Source organism: Zalophus californianus, chromosome 10, assembly GCF_009762305.2.
Source record: "Zalophus californianus isolate mZalCal1 chromosome 10, mZalCal1.pri.v2, whole genome shotgun sequence".
In the NCBI taxonomy this organism is placed as follows: domain Eukaryota; kingdom Metazoa; phylum Chordata; class Mammalia; order Carnivora; family Otariidae; genus Zalophus; species Zalophus californianus.
In genome coordinates this window covers 88,764,145-88,783,096 of record NC_045604.1, presented here as the reverse complement: position 1 = coordinate 88,783,096, position 18,952 = coordinate 88,764,145, and the positions used below count along the sequence as shown (strand labels likewise).

General features: G+C 48.6%; 1 protein-coding gene across 8 annotated transcripts in view; it reads left to right on the top strand.

The window, feature by feature from the left end:
• Nucleotides 1-17,468, top strand: part of TNRC6A (trinucleotide repeat containing adaptor 6A) — a 102,846-nt gene extending 85,378 nt beyond the window's left edge. For 6 of the 8 annotated variants that reach the window (XM_027609822.2, XM_027609824.2, XM_027609821.2 and 3 more), the window contains 7 exons: nucleotides 6,003-6,161; nucleotides 7,360-7,500; nucleotides 8,999-9,106; nucleotides 10,421-10,642; nucleotides 12,919-12,989; nucleotides 13,723-13,862; nucleotides 14,314-17,462. In XM_027609822.2, the coding sequence (XP_027465623.1) occupies nucleotides 6,003-6,161; nucleotides 7,360-7,500; nucleotides 8,999-9,106; nucleotides 10,421-10,642; nucleotides 12,919-12,989; nucleotides 13,723-13,862; nucleotides 14,314-14,689 (1,217 nt within the window). In that variant the 3' untranslated portion in view covers nucleotides 14,690-17,462. Of the gene's footprint in view, nucleotides 1-6,002; nucleotides 6,162-7,359; nucleotides 7,501-8,998; nucleotides 9,107-10,420; nucleotides 10,643-12,918; nucleotides 12,990-13,722; nucleotides 13,863-14,313 lie in introns of all 8 variants that reach the window. The other 2 variants (XM_027609823.2, XM_027609825.2) reach the window with 2 other exon arrangements.
• The last annotated feature ends 1,484 nt before the right edge of the window (nucleotides 17,469-18,952 follow it).

Sequence of the window (18,952 nt, the reverse complement as noted above, 5' to 3'; positions counted from 1 at the left end):
CAGACTTCTGGCATCTCCTTGGAAATGCGGAGGTCTAGCAGCACCGAGCTCCGAAGCAGTAAGCACCCAGAGCGGAGCAGCTGCGGCCCGTGTGCTTGTGGCTCGTTGCCCCTCCCCGTTGTCTTCTCTACTCAACTCAGTGGTGGTGTCATTTGCCATTTGCCTCTGCACTTACTGGGGAGTGTGGTTTGTTTTGTTTCATTTCTCTTCTCACTCCCCTCACACCCATTCCCTCCCCTGCACTGGTGGAGAGAGATTTTCTTATAGTCCCTAACCAGAGAAATATTTGCCTATAGTCATGCTTCTATTTGGGGAAGGACCATGGGATTTTGCCTGTAGCCAGCCTCCTTCACTTCTTTATAAACCCCAAGCGGCCTTGTTGGCATTTGCATTTCCCTGTTGTAGAGAAGAGGATCTGTTGTCCTCCAGCGTGGAGCAGTGTAGAGGTCATTGTCAGGAGGGGCAGTGTGATAGTGCTCTTCAGGCTCACATCAGACCTAAGCTGAGCCCAGGGAGGGAAGAGGACTACGGGGAAGGCCTCAGGCTGGCACTGACCACTTGCAGCACAGTCTTAGGTGGGTTCTCTTTTTATCACCATTTAGTGAAGCTTAGAGAGCTAGTAAGTTAATTGTGGAGCAGAGAAGAAAGGGCAAATGCAGGAGACCTCCTGTGTCAGAGGTTCCCAAGACCACTTTCAAGTTCAGTGATTTGCCAGAAGAATTGACAGAACTCAGAAAAGCTGTAATACTCATGGTTATGGTTTATTACAGCAAAAGAATCAGATGAAAATCAGCAGTGGAAAAAGGCACATAGGGCACAGTCCAGGAGAAGTTTCCTATTGTCCTCTCCCAGTGGAGTTTCACAGACCTAATTTCTCCAGAAACGATGTGTGAAACCACATACAAAGTATTGCCAGCCAGAGAAGCGCCCCCAAGCCTTGGTGTCCAGGGTTTTTACTGGGGGCAGTCACATAGGCATCAGACACCTGCATGACTCGATCTCCAAGCCCCTGCAGACCTCTCAGAGGTCAGACATAAACACAGTATGACCCAGGCCTCAAGCAAACAAAAACAGGTGTTCACCAGAAGTCATGTTGCCATAAACTGTCTGGCCTGGCTGAGGCCCAGGGTCTGCAAAGGTGCTCTTATACCTGTGGGATGTTTGCGGGCTTAGAGAGAAACCCAGGAGTGGTTGAGGGCCAGGCCTGAAGCGCTTCACAGTATGTATGCCAGGCCTACTGTGCTAGCCCTTTACTGTGCACCCTCCAGGGTAAGAAAAGCCAGATTTGTTAAGGAAAGTAAGGTGGAATGGAGGCAAGGACATCTGACCAGGAAATTGTGCGTCACAGAAGGCTTGGACTGTTATTTGCCATGCTTTTTGGTCCTAAGATCCTGTGACTAGAAGGCAGTTTATAAAACCTTTTCCCTTGTAAGCCAGCACCCAGCACAGTGTTCTGGGGAGGGGGCGCATATATAGAAGAATATTTCAGTCTTCGGGTTGAGGGCATGGATTCCGGAAGGCCTGTGATCTCTTAAGCTGAGATACGAAAGATAACAGGAGTTAACCAAGCAGAGGTGATGGGAGGGGACCCCAGGGGTGGTGTGGAGGCCTTATATATGAAGACTTAGAGTGCTAGCCCCTCTGTCCTGGAGGGCTCACTGTTGCAGTGTGTTAGGCCGGAAGTGGCATGATGTGTGTTTGGAGATTATTCTGGCTGCAGTGTGGCCACCTGGGGAGTGGAGGGGGACGGCTGTAGCCTGACCCAGTGTAGCAGTGCTCTGCCATCAAGAACTGTGCCTTCATTTCACAGTATATACAGATACCGAATCGTCATGTTGTACACTTGAAACTAATACAGTGTTCTATGTCAGCTATATTTCAGTAAAAATTTTTTGAAGACAAGATTAAACAAGTTAAAAAGACACCCACTAAAACAAAAATAGAAGCCCTCCACATTTTCAGAAAAGATAGATACCACGTTTTCAAAGAGTTTTTAAAGAATCTACAAAGAAATAAAAGGCATCATATAAAATAATGAGAAACTGGGACCAAATATACGCCAAATTGATAAATATACATGGGCCGAACTAATTTATTTAAAAAAAGAAATTCACATTGAATCATAAAGCAGAATCCAAATCTTGGCTGCATACAAGGGACCGAAAACAAAATAATTTAGAAATCTTTACAGTTGTGCCAAAAAACAAAACAAAACAACTGTAGGAAGCAGAATTGATAGGACTTAGTGATTTAAGATAATGGGAGGGGAGCCAGAAAGAGCCTCTCTACTTTCAAGCTTAAGCGACATCTGTTCCTCTGATTAATACCAAAAGGACATTTTTGTGACGTTCATTCCTTTCTGTTGGATTTTATCCTGAAACTTTATTTGACTAAACTTGGCTTAAAGGTCAGTTTGCTGGTTTGTAAACATTGGACTGATGATTATCGGAAATTGAAGGTGAAATTGACATGTGGTAGAAAGAACATTGGACCCTAAATCAAACAGACCTGAATTCTAAGTTGAATTTGCCACTCGGTGGCACATCACATTTGGAATTTTTCTTTTTTTTCTTTTTTTTTTTTTTTTTGACAGAGAGAGACACAGTGAGGGAGGGAACACAAGCAGGGGGAGCGGGAGAGGGAGAAGCAGGTTTTCTGTGGAGCAGGGAGCCTGATGTGGGGCTCGATCCCAGGACCCCGGGATCATGACCCGAGCTGAAGGCAGATGCTTAACGACTGAGCCACCCAGGCGCCCCTGGATTTTTTCTTAAGAGTGGGAATTGTAGGGACACCTGGGTGGTTCAGTTGGTTGGGCGTCTGCCTTCGGCTCAGATCATGATCCCAGGCCCCTGGGATCAAGTCCCGCATTGGGCTCCCTGCTCACTGGGGAGCCTGCCTGCCTCTCCCTCTGCTCCACCCCCTGCTTGTGCTTGCTCGCTCTCTCTCTTTCTCTCTGATAAATAAATAAAATCTTAAAAAAAAAAAAAAAAGTGGGAATGGTAGTTGACTCGGGTGACAAAATGGCAGATTAATACAGACCCTGGATTTGAGAGCTTGCTGTGTTGCTTATTAGCTACGGTCAAGTAATTTAACCTTTATCTGCTAAATGGGAATATAATATAGTACCTCCTGTGGTGTTCGAGGCTGAATGAGGCAACACCTGTGACGCACTGACGCACCAGGACAGGGTAAGACACTTAAGTGGCCCGTCGGTGGGGGCTTCCTTATTGTTGCTGCCTCCACTGTTGGCTACCCCCACGCCTGCCTCTAAGAACAGCGTGTGTCCATGCGAATCCAGCCTGCTTGCATCCAGCTGCACCTGCCACCTGGACAAACATACCTTCCATTTTCTGCACCTTCTCCCATGTAGCGGTTAATAGAATATGATTGGATCATAGCTGCCTCTGGGTCAAGCCTATTTTCCTTTTTAATAAAATGAAGTTTTAATAAGTAGAAATGGATTTTTTGTACTGAAAGGGAGGAATACTTTTATCAGCTCAGATTCTTATTAATCACTTAAAATGTGGCATCTCTGTTCGCTTACTGTATTGCTTGCAACTGCTACTTTATTCATACCACTGAGCTCCCAAGTGGTTTTAATTCACTTTACAGAAAAGATACACAGTTCATTCAGATAAAAGTAACTAGATAGGGAAGTCAGAGAAGAGAGGGGTTGGAATTGGTGGACTAACTAGGCCCTAGTCACGGATGGGTTAGCGCCCACCAGGGATGGTGCCCTGAGGTCTCATCAGGCCGTCTCTGCCCCCGAGTCACTGATACAGAAGCTTGGGTGTTGTGACTGCTTCCAGGGGAACGTTGGTCACTGAGTAAACGAGGCTAAAGCAACATTCAGGGCTCTGCTGTGTTTCTCCGGGAGCTCACAGCATCTGTGACCAGGGCTTTTCCTCAGACCTGCCTCAGAGCTGGCACGAATGGGCGGGTGTTTGGTTTTCCTCCTCAACCCTCGCTCCTCCTCAGCTAACAGGTGTGCCTCCTTCTATCGGGTTATTGAAGCTAGAAGCTTGAGAGAGATCCTCTCTGTCTCTCTCTCTCGTAAGTTTATTTACTTATAATACATATAATTTAAATATAATACAATTCTCTTGATAAAGTGTTCCATTCGGTGGATTTTGGTATACTCTGAGTCGTGGGAGTCGAACGTTTCCCTGGTCCCAGAAGAGTCCCTGAGGAGTTGCTCCCCGCGCCTCCCGGACTTCCCTTCCCTCCCAGCCATGCAGAAACACAAGTCTGTTTTCGGTGGCTTTGCCTCACTGGACTGCTCGCGTCACTGGAAGCATGTATTATCTGGTCCTTTGTGACTGGCCTTTTGGGGGCGTAATGTTTTCAAGGGTCATCTGTGTTGAAATATGCATTAGCGCTCGTTCCTTTTACAGTTGTGTTGGATGATGCCGCCTTTGGTTTATCCAGCCATCCTGTGCTGCCTATCTGGGTGTAAGAGATGTTCTCAAGGGGCACCTGGGGTGGCTCAGTTGGTTAAGCGACTGCCTTCGGCTCAGGTCATGATCTCAGGGTCCTGGGATCGAATCCCGCATTGGGCTCCCTGCTGGGCAGGAAGCCTGCTCCTCCCTCTCTCGCTCCCCCTGTTTGTGTTCCCTCTCTCGCTGTCTCTCTCTCTCTCTGTCAAATAAATAAAAAATCTTTAAAAAAAAAGATGTTCTCGATTTCTTCCTTTCTCCGACTTCCACATCAGTCCATCTGTGAATAGTGCCCATTCTCCTTCCAAAATGCACAGTCCGAGCATCCGTAGCACCTCACCACCTCAGCAGCCGCCTCACGGTCTTGGCTCCCCTGCTTCCGTTCTCCACACGCCAGCAGCAGGGACCTCAGATGGATCAGGTTGTCTAACTTCTCTCCTTACAGCCCTTGCTGTGTCCTGCAAAGCCCCGCATGAGGGTGTTGCAAAATCTGATGCCTTCAGGGGACAGGCAGGGCCAAGGGCAGCGGGAGCAGGCACTCCTCACCTCAGGACCTACCGGGTCATCTCTGCAACGCCCTCATGTTCTTCACTCTCCCGCTGCCTGGTTTTCGAAAAAACAGCCTTTCTGTTCCTCACACAGGCCAAGCTGCTTTTGTCCTCGGGTCTTTGTGCAGGCTGTGCCCACTGCCTGGCATCTCCTCCCTGGACCCTTTCTTCACGCCAGCGCGGCCCCCCCCCCACCCCTCCCGTTGCCCTATCTGTGCTCGGCCCACTCCCCGGGCTGTGGGGAGGACCTGCCCCAGCGTCCGCCCGCCTCCCCGGGGCCAGCACTTAGCGTGGCTGCCGGAGCTGGTCCACTGAGGGAGGGGTGTGCTTGCTGCGTGTGTCAAGCATTAGTCATTTTAAGATGTGCTCAAAGATGAGTGTGGAGAATAAATCGCTGGAAAACAAATGACCATTTCTAAGCAAAAATAAGTTGTCTTTTTGTGGGATTTCACACTCATTTGGGTAACAGGTATCTTTACTGATGCTGTGTATAATCGTAAGGGAGTGTGTATAGGTAGAAATGTAAACCTCCTCATCGAAAAGGATATTTGTTTTCATTATATACAGGGGTGAGAGCCAGTTCCTGGATTCTCGGGTACACCTCTCTGCCACTTAGAATGTTCTCCACCACAATTCTTTCTTTACCGTTGTATTTCTTCCCCCTGGTGCTCCTCATGCACCAACAACACACGCAAAATACGGGTGTTTTAATGATTTGGAAATAAACTGGGACCCATACTCTGGTCACTTATTGATGATTATGATCCTTCTTATCCTCCTTGAAATAAAATTCACTATGATAATGTTTAGATCTCAGGACATAAGAGAGTTAAAAGTGATTGACGTCTGGAAGAGTTCGGAGCTTGCTTTCCTCCTTGACTTTTCACACTGTCTACAGAATGCAGTTTGGAACCCACAGATCTCATACAGGGTATCCTGGTGATATTTGAAAAACTACAAGAAATAAATTCACTCATGTATTTTGCCTCACATTCACTATCATTTTTTCTCTCTTTAGGTGCTATTTCAAGTGGTTTCAGGCTGGAAGAGTCTCCATTTGTTCCCTATGACTTTATGAACAGCAGTACTTCTCCAGCCAGCCCTCCGGGTTCAATAGGAGATGGCTGGCCACGTGCCAAATCGCCTAACGGCTCTAGCAGTGTTAACTGGCCACCAGGTAAAGTGCTGACCGCTTCTTTCACGAGACTCTGCTTCCCTTACTTGTCATTACCGCTAGATGTGCTAGTGATATAGGCCCGTTCGGGCGGGCCGGCCTGAGCTCTGCCACGGGTGGGAAGGATGCACACAGGACGCACGGAAAGCTGAGCATCAGGGCTCAGGCAGAGGAGCCAGTCTGGCCTGTTACCAGTGCCTTTATGCTCCAGGCAGTGAAGGGGGAAGGAGTCCCGCCGGCCGGCATGAGGAATAAAATAAAACCTTTGTTCCGGGTTCCTCTTCATCAGCACCAGGGGTCTGGACTGAAGCATTACCAGGAATGGACTTACAGCTTTTTTTTCTGTTTGCTTTGCTATGGCTTGTGATTTAATAAAGCATTTAAAATGTTACCGTTAGGGGCGCCTGGCTGGCTCAGCCGGTAGAGCACACAACTCTTGATCTCGGGGTTATAAGTTTGAGCCTCACATTGGGTATAGAGCTTAAAAATAAAATCTTTTTTTTTTTTTTTTTTTAAGATTTTATTTATTTGAGAGAGTGTGAGAGAGAGAGCACAAGCAGGGGGAAAGACGGAGAGAGAGAAGCTGACTCCCTGCCGAGCAGGAAGCACAGTGTAGGGTTTGAGCCCAGGACCCTGATATCCAAGATCATAACCTGAGCCGAAGGCAGGCACTCAACCGACTGAGCCACCTAGGTGCCCTTATTATTATTATTTTTAAGATTCTGCTTTTGGGGTGCCTGGGTGGCTCAGTCGCTTGAGCGTCTGCCTTCGGCTCAGGTCATGATCTCGGGGTCCTGGGATCGAGCCCCGCATCGGACTCTCTGCTCGGTGGGGAGTCTGCTTCTCCCTCTCCCCTTGCTTTTCCTCCTGCTCATCCTCATGTGCTTGCTCTCTCTCTCTCTCTCTCTGTCAAATAAATAAAATCTTTTAAAAATAAAATAAATTCAAAAAGTAAAATGTTACTGTTTAAAAAATATATAAACCCCGAGAAATGATTCCAGTTGCAGAAATACGCAAGTTATTCATAAACAGCAGCTTATGCTACACTAATAGTAGTACTGAATCAGTCTCTCAGAGTGCTGGCATTAACTGGAAAATATTTGATAATTGCATAGGCTTTAGGAATACAAGTTTTGCTTTTTTAATAATGGATCTCTAAGTGATGATTAAGCCTGAACTAATTTTAAGTTTTCATTTCCAGAATTTCGCCCTGGTGAACCATGGAAAGGTTATCCAAACATTGACCCTGAAACTGACCCTTACGTCACTCCTGGCAGTGTCATAAACAATCTTTCAATTAATACTGTGCGGGAAGTTGACCACCTCAGGGACAGGAACAGTGGTACGTAGGCGGGTACAAGACAGAATTTCTGAATGATGCCGGATGACGCTAAAGTTTAAGGATGGTTCACAGAGGATGTGATACTTTCAGCCCATCACAGCATCTGACATCCGAGGGAGTCATGAAAATAAGTGAATTCTCAATTTTCCCATAGGTGGTTCTTTGCCACTTTAAAAATGATGAGGATTTATTATAATTTGATATAGTAAACATATACATTCACCTAACACAAAGGACCAACAAAATTTGCTTTCCATGAATTATAGTAGCAACTGAAAGGTTGTTACCTACTTTATAACAAGTTTCAGTGTTGTGATTAAGAAATGGGTGTTTCATATAAAAGATGTTATATTATCATTCATTTATACATTCTTATTAAGGAACTTTTGTGTGAGGAAGCAATTTAGCTTTCTTTGTCTCTCCAAAAGTGTAAATTAAGACCAATTGAAGGGTCCCTCCAGTTCAGATGCACTTTTTAATGGGTTATCAAACACAGTCATCCTACCACCTACCGTATAGTTTTCCCTCACCGCAGTCATTTAAAGTATTCTCTGCATGCACCTGAAGGAAGGCGAAGGGAGTGAGAGAAAATCCTTTGTTTCCGTTCGAAACCTACATCCTCCTATTCCTCTAAACAGTTTATGACACATAAAACCGCATTTTACGTTAAGTATATGATTTTGTTAAGAGGTGTTTGCCGTATCACAATGGTAAGGAAAGAATCCTCATTCTAAAATGGCTGAACAGACCACTGTATAGAAATAGTTAAAGTACCTGTCGCTGTCCCAGCAGAACAGGGACAGAGCCAAGGGGAGAGCCTCATGGCCTTGTATGTAGTTAATAGAAGAATCTGGCAGCTTGCAGAAACAGGCTTCTTTGTGGAAGATTGTTAGTCAGGAGAGGAGTTTAGATTGATGTTAGAAGACATGAACCATTGACGGTTTTGAGTGGAAGTCTTGCCATTGAAGGCAGGTAGTCTGACAGTGGCGAGCAGAAGGGATGGAGTGGGAGGCTAGGTCGGAGTTATTACAGATCCAGACGACAGTCCAGGCTGGAGCGGGGCCTAGTAGTCGAGGGGGTCTCGAACAGAGGGGGAAAGCCTAGGTTTGGGAGGCTGCTGTGGGGCATGATGGAGGGTGAGGGCCTGCTGGTGCCAGGGTGCCCCGGGGGGAGGGGGTGGTCTGGTGAGAAGTCGCTGGAGTTCAGTCAGGGGTTTGGGGGCAGGAGGACCTAGCCCGTCTTCTGGAGCCCAAAGTGGGACGCAGAGCCAGTGTGGTCTCAGTGTCAGGCAGAGGAGGGAAGCTACCTCGCTGAGCCACAGTCAGAACAGTGAGCCAGCCCCCTGGGCGTGCTGTCGTGAAGGCAGGAAGGAAGGTGCAGTCATGGGCACCGTCCTGGGACCCCAGCATCCGTTTCCCTCACCGGAAGCTTCTGCTCATTCTTCAAGCGCCATGCCCCTTGCTCTGGGGATAACTAACCGGGCTCTTCCCCTACATAGGGTCATCCTCATCCTTGAACACCACGCTGCCTTCAACTAGTGCCTGGTCATCCATTCGTGCCTCCAACTACAACGTTCCCCTCAGCAGTACAGCACAAAGCACTTCAGGTGGGCCTTATCCTGGGCTTGCCGATGCCCTGTCAGAGGAGCGGGGTACTCAGCACCTGGGGCTGGGGCTGCTGTGGGGCAGTCTGCTCTTTACCTGAAGTCTTCTCGGGGAGGTAGGAGAGTATATTTTGGAACCTGAGAAGAGACTTGTAGCACTATTTGTCCCTTTCTGAGATTGACTGGACCCAGCAGTCATTTCTAAAACAGTCCCCTTTCCCTGAGCCGCTCTCGCTCTCTCGTCTGAGAGCCAATTCGTTAAATGCAGTTTCATTCGAAGCAATTCTCAAATGAGGCAGCTTTTATTTTTGTAATTTCCAATCCTTGGCAGACTGATATTTCTGTAACGTATAGCAAACGTGACCTTGGAATTGCTGGAAAAGCAATCATACTTGAGAGCCGGGGCCATGTCTGGTTGCTGTCTGCTTTTGGACGCTCGCTCTGCATTTCTGTGCTTGTTCTGTCAGAGACCAGGGAGAGCCCGTGTGGTGACCAAGCTTCCCACCACACTTCCAGTCTCGCTGACTTAAAGGATGTTCACTTTATGAATCAAGTAGAGACATAGTGAACAGTGACAGAAGTTACAGAATTTTCCATCCACTTCTGCCCCCTTGTGGTTTTGTAGGATTATGTTGAACGAGTTGCACACCCCCATGGCCATGAGGCAGCACACATCAGGAAGTGAGCTTTCTTCTCCTCCTCCTCTTTTTTTTTAAAGCTACACAGGCCTGGGGTTGAATCTTGGCTGTGCACAGGACCCATAGGCAAGTTGTTAACCTCCCTGACCTCGGTAGGCTGTGTGTCAGGACTAGAGCTAGTCTGCACCAAGTGCTGCTCGGCACGGAGAGGTGCCCGGTGGACGTCGGCTGTGAGGACTCTCCCTGAGTTGGGGCCACTTTTGTGGTCCTTTTTCCCATGTGTAAATCAGAGTTCTAAAATGTATTTAATGACCTATGTGACGCTCTCAAGTGACTCAGTTATGGTCATAAAGGTAAGGAGTTCCCAGTTGCTGTTTTAGAGCGGTTGAAAGCAGTGTTTTTTGTTTTGTTTTGATTTTGGTTGCAGTATAGTTTTGTACACTGGGCTAAGAATTTCATAAGTCTTGAAATTTTTAATAGACCAATGGTTTGAGTGTTTTGAGTCAAGGGAGCAGCTTCCTTTTGGCTTTTGTGGGGTTTTTTTGGCAGTTTGAGTTGGGGACTTTTAATAGAGCTTCTTTTGGGGGGAGAATTGGGTGCTGTCGTTATTTAAATTTTCTCTTTGCTAAAAGCATTATCTCCCCCCCACCCCCCCGCTGTGTTTTTTCCCTGTGAGTAGCCAGAAATAGTGATTCCAAATTGACATGGTCTCCTGGTTCAGTTACAAACACCTCTCTGGCTCATGAGCTGTGGAAGGTCCCTTTACCACCTAAAAACATCACTGCTCCGTCCCGCCCACCTCCGGGACTGACTGGTCAGAAGCCACCCTTGTCTACGTGGGATAACTCTCCCCTTCGTGTAGGTGGAGGATGGGGGAATTCTGACGCCAGGTACACCCCAGGTGAGACGAACATGATGCTCGGGATGGTTTCTTGCTGTTTCTTTGCTGAACAGGAATGCACAGTTGAGTCTAACAGAGACCTGTGCGTTACCCGCTATAAAGTAGGATTCAAACTTAGACGTGCGACTCCCCGCACATTGCCATCTTCCGCAATTTTTAGGTCTTTGTGAGTCTTAAATTTTACTTGAAAATGTACCTGGTTTACTTAAGAACACGTGGCCAAAGCCACACTAGTCAGTGGTCAGGTTAACAGAATGGACGTCACGTCTCTTTCAGAAGTTCCCCGGAGCCTGAGAACATCTGCTCACGTCCTGCTCGTGGCAGGCACGCAGGGTCGCAGCGTGCTGGGCAGAGAGGCTGGGGAAGGGGGAGCAGCCCGGCTGGGCCTGTTTGGGTGGCAGCTGGGCCTGCCCGTGTATGATTTCAGCAGGGACATGTGAGAGTGGAAGGAGGTACTGGGAGTTAACCATGCGGGGCCAGCAGTCCCAGGAAAACCGCCCCCCGGCGTCCCCTTCCTGCTCTTCCTGCACATGACTCGCACTGCGTTCGGACTGGCATTGTGTCCCCACCCTGACACTCACACACACAGATTGAACTAGCTGTCTACCAGTTGTACCAGCAAACACAGTCTTGGTCTTCATTCTCCTCCATCCCAGGACTGTAGCCGACCTTCTCATCTCTAGGCTGAAAATAGTAAAAACTTCATAGCGATGTCCGAGCTTTAGATAGGTGGTTGGCTGAAAGGAAGCTTGCCAGTGTTTCCTTTGGGAAAAAGTTCTAAGGGACGGGGAGTGGAGTTTTGATTCCATGGAAGGGTACAGCTACTGAATGCACATGGATGGAGTCGGTGTCCTGTGTGAGCGGTTCTTTCGGGCCGCAGGCGCTTCTGGGCACCAGCTGCATGGCCGGTGGTGGCACGGTGACGGGAGAGGGTACGGTGCCCGGGGCCCCGCACCCAGGGGGGCTGGTGGAACCGAGTAAGGGTTGACCAGGCAAAGCAGAGAGGACACGTATGCCAAGGCAAGCAGGCCAGGAAAGCGCTAGCAGTCCTGTGGGAGTTGCCAGAGACTTGGGGTGGGGTGAGCCAGTGCAGGGAGAGATGAGTAGGCAGGCGCCATGTCACAGCGCAGTCTTCCTCAGGCACGCCGACGTGTTGCTGAGGTACCTCAGACACTCAGGAACGACTGGATCCAAAAGTCGTGCTGCTGGGAGCTCGGGCGCCCTGGGGCTGAGCAGGAAGGTCAGTCTGGGAGCTCCTCGGGAGCCAGCCAGACACAGAAACATCTGGGCGATTGCAAGCTCACTCTTTCCGATTGAAGTCCAGTGGACACACAGCATGCGGTAGTTTCAGACGTACGACTCAGTGATTGAGCAGGTCTCTACGTGACGCTGTGCTCACCTCAAGTGTAGCTACCATCTGTCCCCACACACTATTCCAGTACCATCGACTGTATTCCCCATGCTGAACCTTTTCCTGTATCTTCTTCATTCCCTAACTGGAAGCCTGGACCTCCCTCTCCCCCTCCCATTTTACCCACCCCAACCCCCACCCACCCTTGCCCCAGGAACCTTCAGTTTGCTCTCTGTGTTTATAGGTCTGATCCAGCTTTGTTTGTTTGTTTGTTTTTTTAAGTTCCACATACAAGTGAGATCGTATGGTATTTGCCTTTCTCGGACGTATTTCAGTTAGCATAATACCTTCTAGGGCCATCCATGTTGTCACATGAGGCGAGATCTCATCCTTGTTTGTGCCTGAGTAATACTCCATTGTGTATTTATGCCACATTTTCCTTATTCATTTGTCTATTGAGGGACACTGATTAAAGGTTTTTAAATCCCCTTAGAGATTGACACCCTGTGACATATGCCTGCATAGTCATCAGACCATACCTTAGATCATCACAACCGAGGCCTTTCCCCAGAAGTTCTATTTTGAGATCGTTTTAGCTTTATAAACCAAAGGATGGCAAAGGGTTACGGCCCTTTGTGCTCCCTTGCCTGCTGTGTGATGAGCTGGGGGCTGTCTGAGCTCACTCTCCCCAGAGGCAGAGCCACCTGGCCTGGGGAAGTAAGGCCTGGTCAGAGCTGGTATGAGCGGCCCCCAGAGCCACGGGGAAATTGCCGCAGTAGAAGTGCAGGCGGCTGGGCGGGCAGGGCAGGGTGCCAGGGGCCCAGGTGCTCCTCCCAAGCAGCCATCACTTGACTGGAATGTGTTTGTCCTCAGTGTCATTCGGGCCCCAGCTGTGGAAAACTGACTTGCCCTTCTTTGTCCTTAGGTTCCAGCTGGGGTGAGAGCAGCTCAGGGAGAATAACAAATTGGCTTGTTCTAAAGAACCTTACACCTCAGGTAAGAATATCAGGCATCCTGGCCAATAGGCACAGGCCAGGTAGCACGGGAACAGAGGGTTCCAGGCTTGAGAGGAGGTCCTACCCAGGCCTCCCACAGGCTACTGAGTAGACCAGGCCGAGGAAGTAACAGAGGATGATCTTTGGATGGCTCAGGCAGGCTGTGGTCTGCCCCAGTTTGTTTACACTACAAAATGTGCACGGAGCGGACCAAAATTGATTCCTCAGTCTCGCTCCAGAGATGCTGCTGGAGTAGGAGTAGGTCCGGGCTAGAATCGGGGTCTGTACTTTCATGCAGGTGGTCCTTGTACTGCAGTCGAGAAACCCTGGCCTGCCCTCGTAGATGAGAACATCTCCTTAGGCCCTGGACCACCCCTCCTCTGGAGGCTGGATGTTAAGAGCCCACCCCCTCCTCTCCCAGGGAGCAGTGCCTTGATGAATCCTGTCCTCAGGGCAGGGAAGAGAGAAGACATGAAGCCACAGCAGGGGCATGGCTAACTAAGGAAGTGGGGATCTGGGGAGTGTCCAGGAATCTAGAGGCCACAGAGGTATGGCTCTGGGACCAGTGGAGGTGGGGAGGGGGGCACAGCAGTGAGTCCCAGTGAAGAGTGTCAGCAGGAGCACAGAACCTCGGGCAGGAAAGAGAGGAGCAGAGTCCCAGCCTGGGACAACCTCCCTGGATGGTCCTCGTGACGGATCATCTAATTGGCGGCTCCCCACACTCTGTCTCCTAGATCGATGGCTCAACTCTGCGTACTCTGTGCATGCAGCATGGCCCACTGATAACATTCCACCTGAACCTCCCACATGGAAATGCTTTGGTCCGTTACAGTTCAAAAGAAGAGGTAGTGAAGGCACAAAAGTCTCTGCACATGTAAGTTGGCTGTCTGGTGCCCTCATGATTGGAAGAGTTTGAGTTCCCTTGTGTGTGGAAACAGCTGATGACACTGTGTGTCATCTCCGGGCCAGCATGTGGGGCCCTGCAGTAAGAGTGCTTCGTAAGGCGGCAGCCTCGCTCTGTCTTGGGTTCCAAGGTCAGTACGCCTAAGGGGAAGCATCACCCCTCAAAATGGCCCTAGACAAATCTCTTAAATCACTTATAGGAGACAAAAAAAGCCTTGATCTGTCTAGATACCACAACCACACGAGTGGGTCAGGTTTTGCCGTGGGCCCTGAAGAGCCCTGGGCCAGGCCTGGCGCCACCACCCCTCTCCGCCCCTCCTCCCCTCACCTTTTGAGCAGAGGCTGAGTGCTCCCCTCACTTCGAATCAGACCCTTGAGACGCCCCGAGTCTTCACCGCATCCCCTCTGTCTCTTCCCTCCAGGTGTGTATTGGGGAACACTACTATTCTTGCTGAGTTTGCCAGTGAAGAGGAGATCAGCCGTTTCTTTGCACAAAGTCAGTCTCTGACCCCTTCTCCCGGCTGGCAGTCTCTCGGGTCCAGCCAGAGCCGGCTGGGCTCCCTCGACTGTTCCCACTCGTTCTCCAGCCGGACCGATCTCAATCACTGGAATGGTGCTGGGCTGTCGGGAACTCACTGTGGAGACCTTCACGGCACTTCACTCTGGGGGACCCCACATTATTCCACAAGCCTGTGGGGTCCTCCCAGCAGCAGCGACCCCCGGGGAATTAGCAGCCCATCCCCCATTAACGCTTTTCTTTCTGTTGACCACCTGGGTGGGGGTGGAGAGTCCATGTAACGTGTCAATGTAGACTCACGAACTGTGACCTCAAGAAGCGTAAAGAAAGGAGCACTAAGTTGGGCTCGCCGCCTGCAGCCAGGGGCCACCTGTGGGAACAGCTCTTCTCTGCACATTTTCCACTTTGTTTTCCCTGAAACATATCAGTTTGAATACTTGAATCATGCAGGCCAATATTATAATGTGAAAAGGTATCTATCTATTTACACTCCCAAATAGCGCCATACATGCTAAACCGTATAGAATGAGCTCACTTGTGTATATTCATCATGTTTAGCCTTTGGGTTCTTTTTTTTCCCCTCCCCACCCCGTCTCTCCTTCCCTTCCCAATTTCCTTCCCCATCCCTCACCCCCCGTTTTCCTCTCTCTCTCTTTTTCTTTTTCGCTCTTTTTTTTTTTTTTTTTTGCAAAACCATTTTTTTGGGCTGATAATGTATGAGCTTTTAACTTTGCACTGAATGATGTTCTCTCGTCTAATCGGCAATATGGGGGGGCAGCTGTTCCGGTGTAAATGTTTACTCAAGGATGTTCTTAAAGGTGTGCGCTCTCTACTATGCCTTGATGTTTGCCTACCTTACTGTGGTGTCGTGGAGTTTAAAAGACCCGAGTTCTGATGCTGACGTAGGACTATAAATGAAAGTATTGCACCAGTGTTTTCATGTTCTAAAACTAAAGAATTTCGCTCTGCAGTTTGAAAAACTGTGGCCACAGCTGTGACTTGCAGCCCCCCTGCCACCCAGGACGGGCCCTGCACTTTGAATAGGCTTTCCATTTTGTTTTGAAGGTTCCCACGGTGAACCTTCTTGTTTACAGATTTTTTTGTTTGTTTTTTGAGAAAAAAAAATGTTTACTCTTCCATCATTTAAAAAAAATTTAAAAGACAAAAAAAAATAAAAAACAATGGAGGATGATTTACAAGATGCTTTCTATCTCTGGGAAAAAGGAGCAGCATTTGGCCATGTTCTTTTGTTTTCTATTCCTGTCCTAAATCCAAGAGCATGGTTCTCAGGAAAACCAGTTACCCAGTTAGGAAAAAAAAAAATTTTAAAAATAAAAAAATAAAAAAATATCTCCTTGTAGTTTCTTATAGGAAAAAAAAAAACACGAAAACCCCAACTTTTAGCACTGATACTACGTATTGCTCTGTTAAAGAATTTTCTCTGCCAAAAAAAAGAAAAAAAACAAAAAAACGCTTAAAGCTGGAGTTGACATTCTGCTTTCAGATGCTTTTTATTAGTGAGTGATGATGGTTTGCTAATAATCAATAGGTGATAATTTTTTGTAACCCCATCAAGTGGCTCTCTCTGTTTCTGCTCTCCTGTGACTGTGTTAATGTTGAACTGTTGTACCTTAAAGCCGAAATCAGTAACTATGCATACTGTAGCCGGTATTGGGCTTACAGAATTGTTCGTTGTATAAAGAAAATTTTAAATGTTGTTGCAAACTAACGAGTTATACCATTTTTAAACTTACTTTCTCCTCGCCCCCTTTTTTTGCCCACAAATGGTATTATAATGCTTGCTTAGTCAAAGAAGACGGGCCAAACAAGGGTAAACATTTTAACAGCGCAGAATTTGCCATCATTTCATTGCCTTGATCTAACTGTTTGTGTCCTAAGATGCAAAAGAAGTCAGTGGCTTTTAACTGTTTACAAATAGAATGTGATTGTAAAATGTACAGTTTGGTTGTGTTTGAATTATGAAATCCTTCCCGATATAATAAACCATGACTTTTTGGCTGCTCAACATTAATTGTCTCTTTTTTGTGAATTTCTTTGTACGCTCTTTTTTACAATGAACGTTTCAGCGTTGCTGTATATGAGGGTCCTCATAGAGCAACCGAGTACAAATCTAAGCAAATATTTGAACATTCTATCCGAACTTCTCCACAATTTCACCCTGAAATAATGTGAGGACAATGGGAAACTGTAGCTTGCTCCTTCCTACCCTCTCTGAGCATCTTTGGGATCTTGTTGCTCAAAGCTCTCCTGTGACTTCATCTTCCCCACCATTTGTGCCCATCTCAAGCCTCAGCAAGAGACCATTTGGAACATGAAGCTTAATGACTTGCCAGTGTTCTAGTGTTAAACTCTCATACCTCTGTTACAAAATGAGAAATGCCACAACCTGGACTGGCCTTTTTCTTCCCCCTTCATGGCCCTCTCTCCTGACCGCGGGAGCTCTGGGGCAAAACCTGTGTGTGTATCCCAGCGTATGACTTCAAATCCTGCTCCGGCTTGCCAGGTGTGAGCTAATGTTGGACACCTTCCTATAAGCAAATGTTGTTCAATGCATTCAATGTATATTGACTTCCATACTGGTTTTTCCAAAAACCAAAGGTAGCTTTGAAAAACCACGTTTGGAAATGTTTGGAACGTTAAGCTGATTGACCTTTTGGGGCTTTGAGTAGTATATAATTGAATTCATAACTGCGTTAATTGTATTGTTAAAGTGTTTGGGAGTTTTTTGCGCTTGTTATGTGGAAATAAAGTGTTTGATTTAAAAAATTAAAAAGTGGTTTTGGTTTTTGCCTAGTCCTTAAATCATTACAGCTCTATTCCCTGAGCGGCCGTGTGACTCCGAAGTCCACTGTAACCTCTCTCAGCTGCTGGGGCCTTAGTCCAGGCCCTTATTCTGCCCTCGACATTCCCCTGGCCAGATCCCTCGAGTCACGGCCCGCCTGTAGGAGGCGCTCTAAACGCCTTCGCACATCCGGTCATGCATTATTCCCACGTACAGCTCACAGCAGCCACGAGGTTCCCGCAGCCCCGGGAGCGTGCCTGGCCCGGCTCACCCGCGTGCACGTGCTGTCCCCAGCACGAGCAGGCACCTCTGTCCCACCCCCAGTCACAGTCGCTTGATACGGGAGCGTCATCCCCCCTCCGGTCAGTATCTTGAGGCACTGGGCCAGGCCACCGGCTGGTGGCTGAGCTCTTGCTCATCTGGGTAGGCCATGTGCTCAGACGCGTGGTAGGTGCCAAGTAAATACTGGAAGGAATGACAGCCCATCCCCCCTTGACATTTGAGAACCGAAAATCGCCGTAGTGCCACTAGTCGAACTGGGTGCAGCGGGGACAGTTGAGGTGAAGTTCTTGACAGGTGGGCGGTGAGTCAAATCTGGGTTCAAGGGTACGGAGAGAAGAGCGTGAAGAAGGGTGGGGGGTGAAGGGGGCAGATTGTGTGTTTGGATCACACACAAATGGAGGTCGCACTGAGCAAGTTGGCTCGCTGTTGGGTTAAAAGACCATTTCCGAGCATGGGAGCACTGGTCTCCCCCTTCTCCAAAACTTAGACCAATTCCTGTGGAGCCTTTGGTGCCAGATGCAGGCAGCGGGGTCACTGAGCCAGAGCCAGAATCGCAACCCCAATGAGCTTTGGGGGCCCCTTCCAGACACCCAGCCCCGGGCCCTGGCAGGGCTTCCTCCGAGCAGGCATTCACAAGGTCATGGGAAAGGGGAACGACTGTGGTGGTTAAGTTAAGGGTCTTCCGCATGCCCGGTGCTTCAAACTCCTCTTTCTCCCCCGGCCTTCAGAGCACCCCAGCCCGGCCCTGGAACGGGAAACGAAGTCTTAGCGCAGTGGCTCTCAGGTCGCCCGCCAACACACCCCTAAAGTTCAGTAGAGAATGGAGGAAGTGCATCTTGGGATTGGGGGCAGAGTTTTAAGCTCTGCATTTTAGAGTTAAAACAACACCACGTAGGAATGTTGCATTCTCCGTGGTATCTGTTTTCATCTAGAAATAAGTGTTTTCGGGTAGCCAGTTACATTGCTCTGATGCGTGGGAGCGACGGGCCATGGTGAGGCCCAGGAGCCCCACTTTGAGAAGCAGGCTCAACCCTTGGTTCTGGTCGGCTTGAGTAGCAGAGACTGAGCTCCAGCAAAGGGGCAAGAGAGTGACTTCCCCGAGTCTCGGAGCCCCGTCCAAGCCTTGGAGATGCTCCTGTCCTGGCTGGCTGTTGACCCACTAGGTAGGGAAGCACCCCAACATGCTGGTAGAGCAGGACTCAGCTCTGGACAGTGAGGGGAGCTGCATCTGAGGTCCAGCCAACTTACAGGAAAAGACAAACTTCAGGTGACCCTGGGACCTGAGCAGTCCGTAGGCTGAATCCAACTCATGGACCTCCATTACGACATTACCCCACCACTGGACCACCCAGGGTTCCACTGACTTACTTGGTTTTTTAACCAACTTTTTAAAATCAATTTCTTGACAAAGTTGAAAATTGGCCATGTCCTTACCGTGTGGAAAATCAGTGCCGCTTGC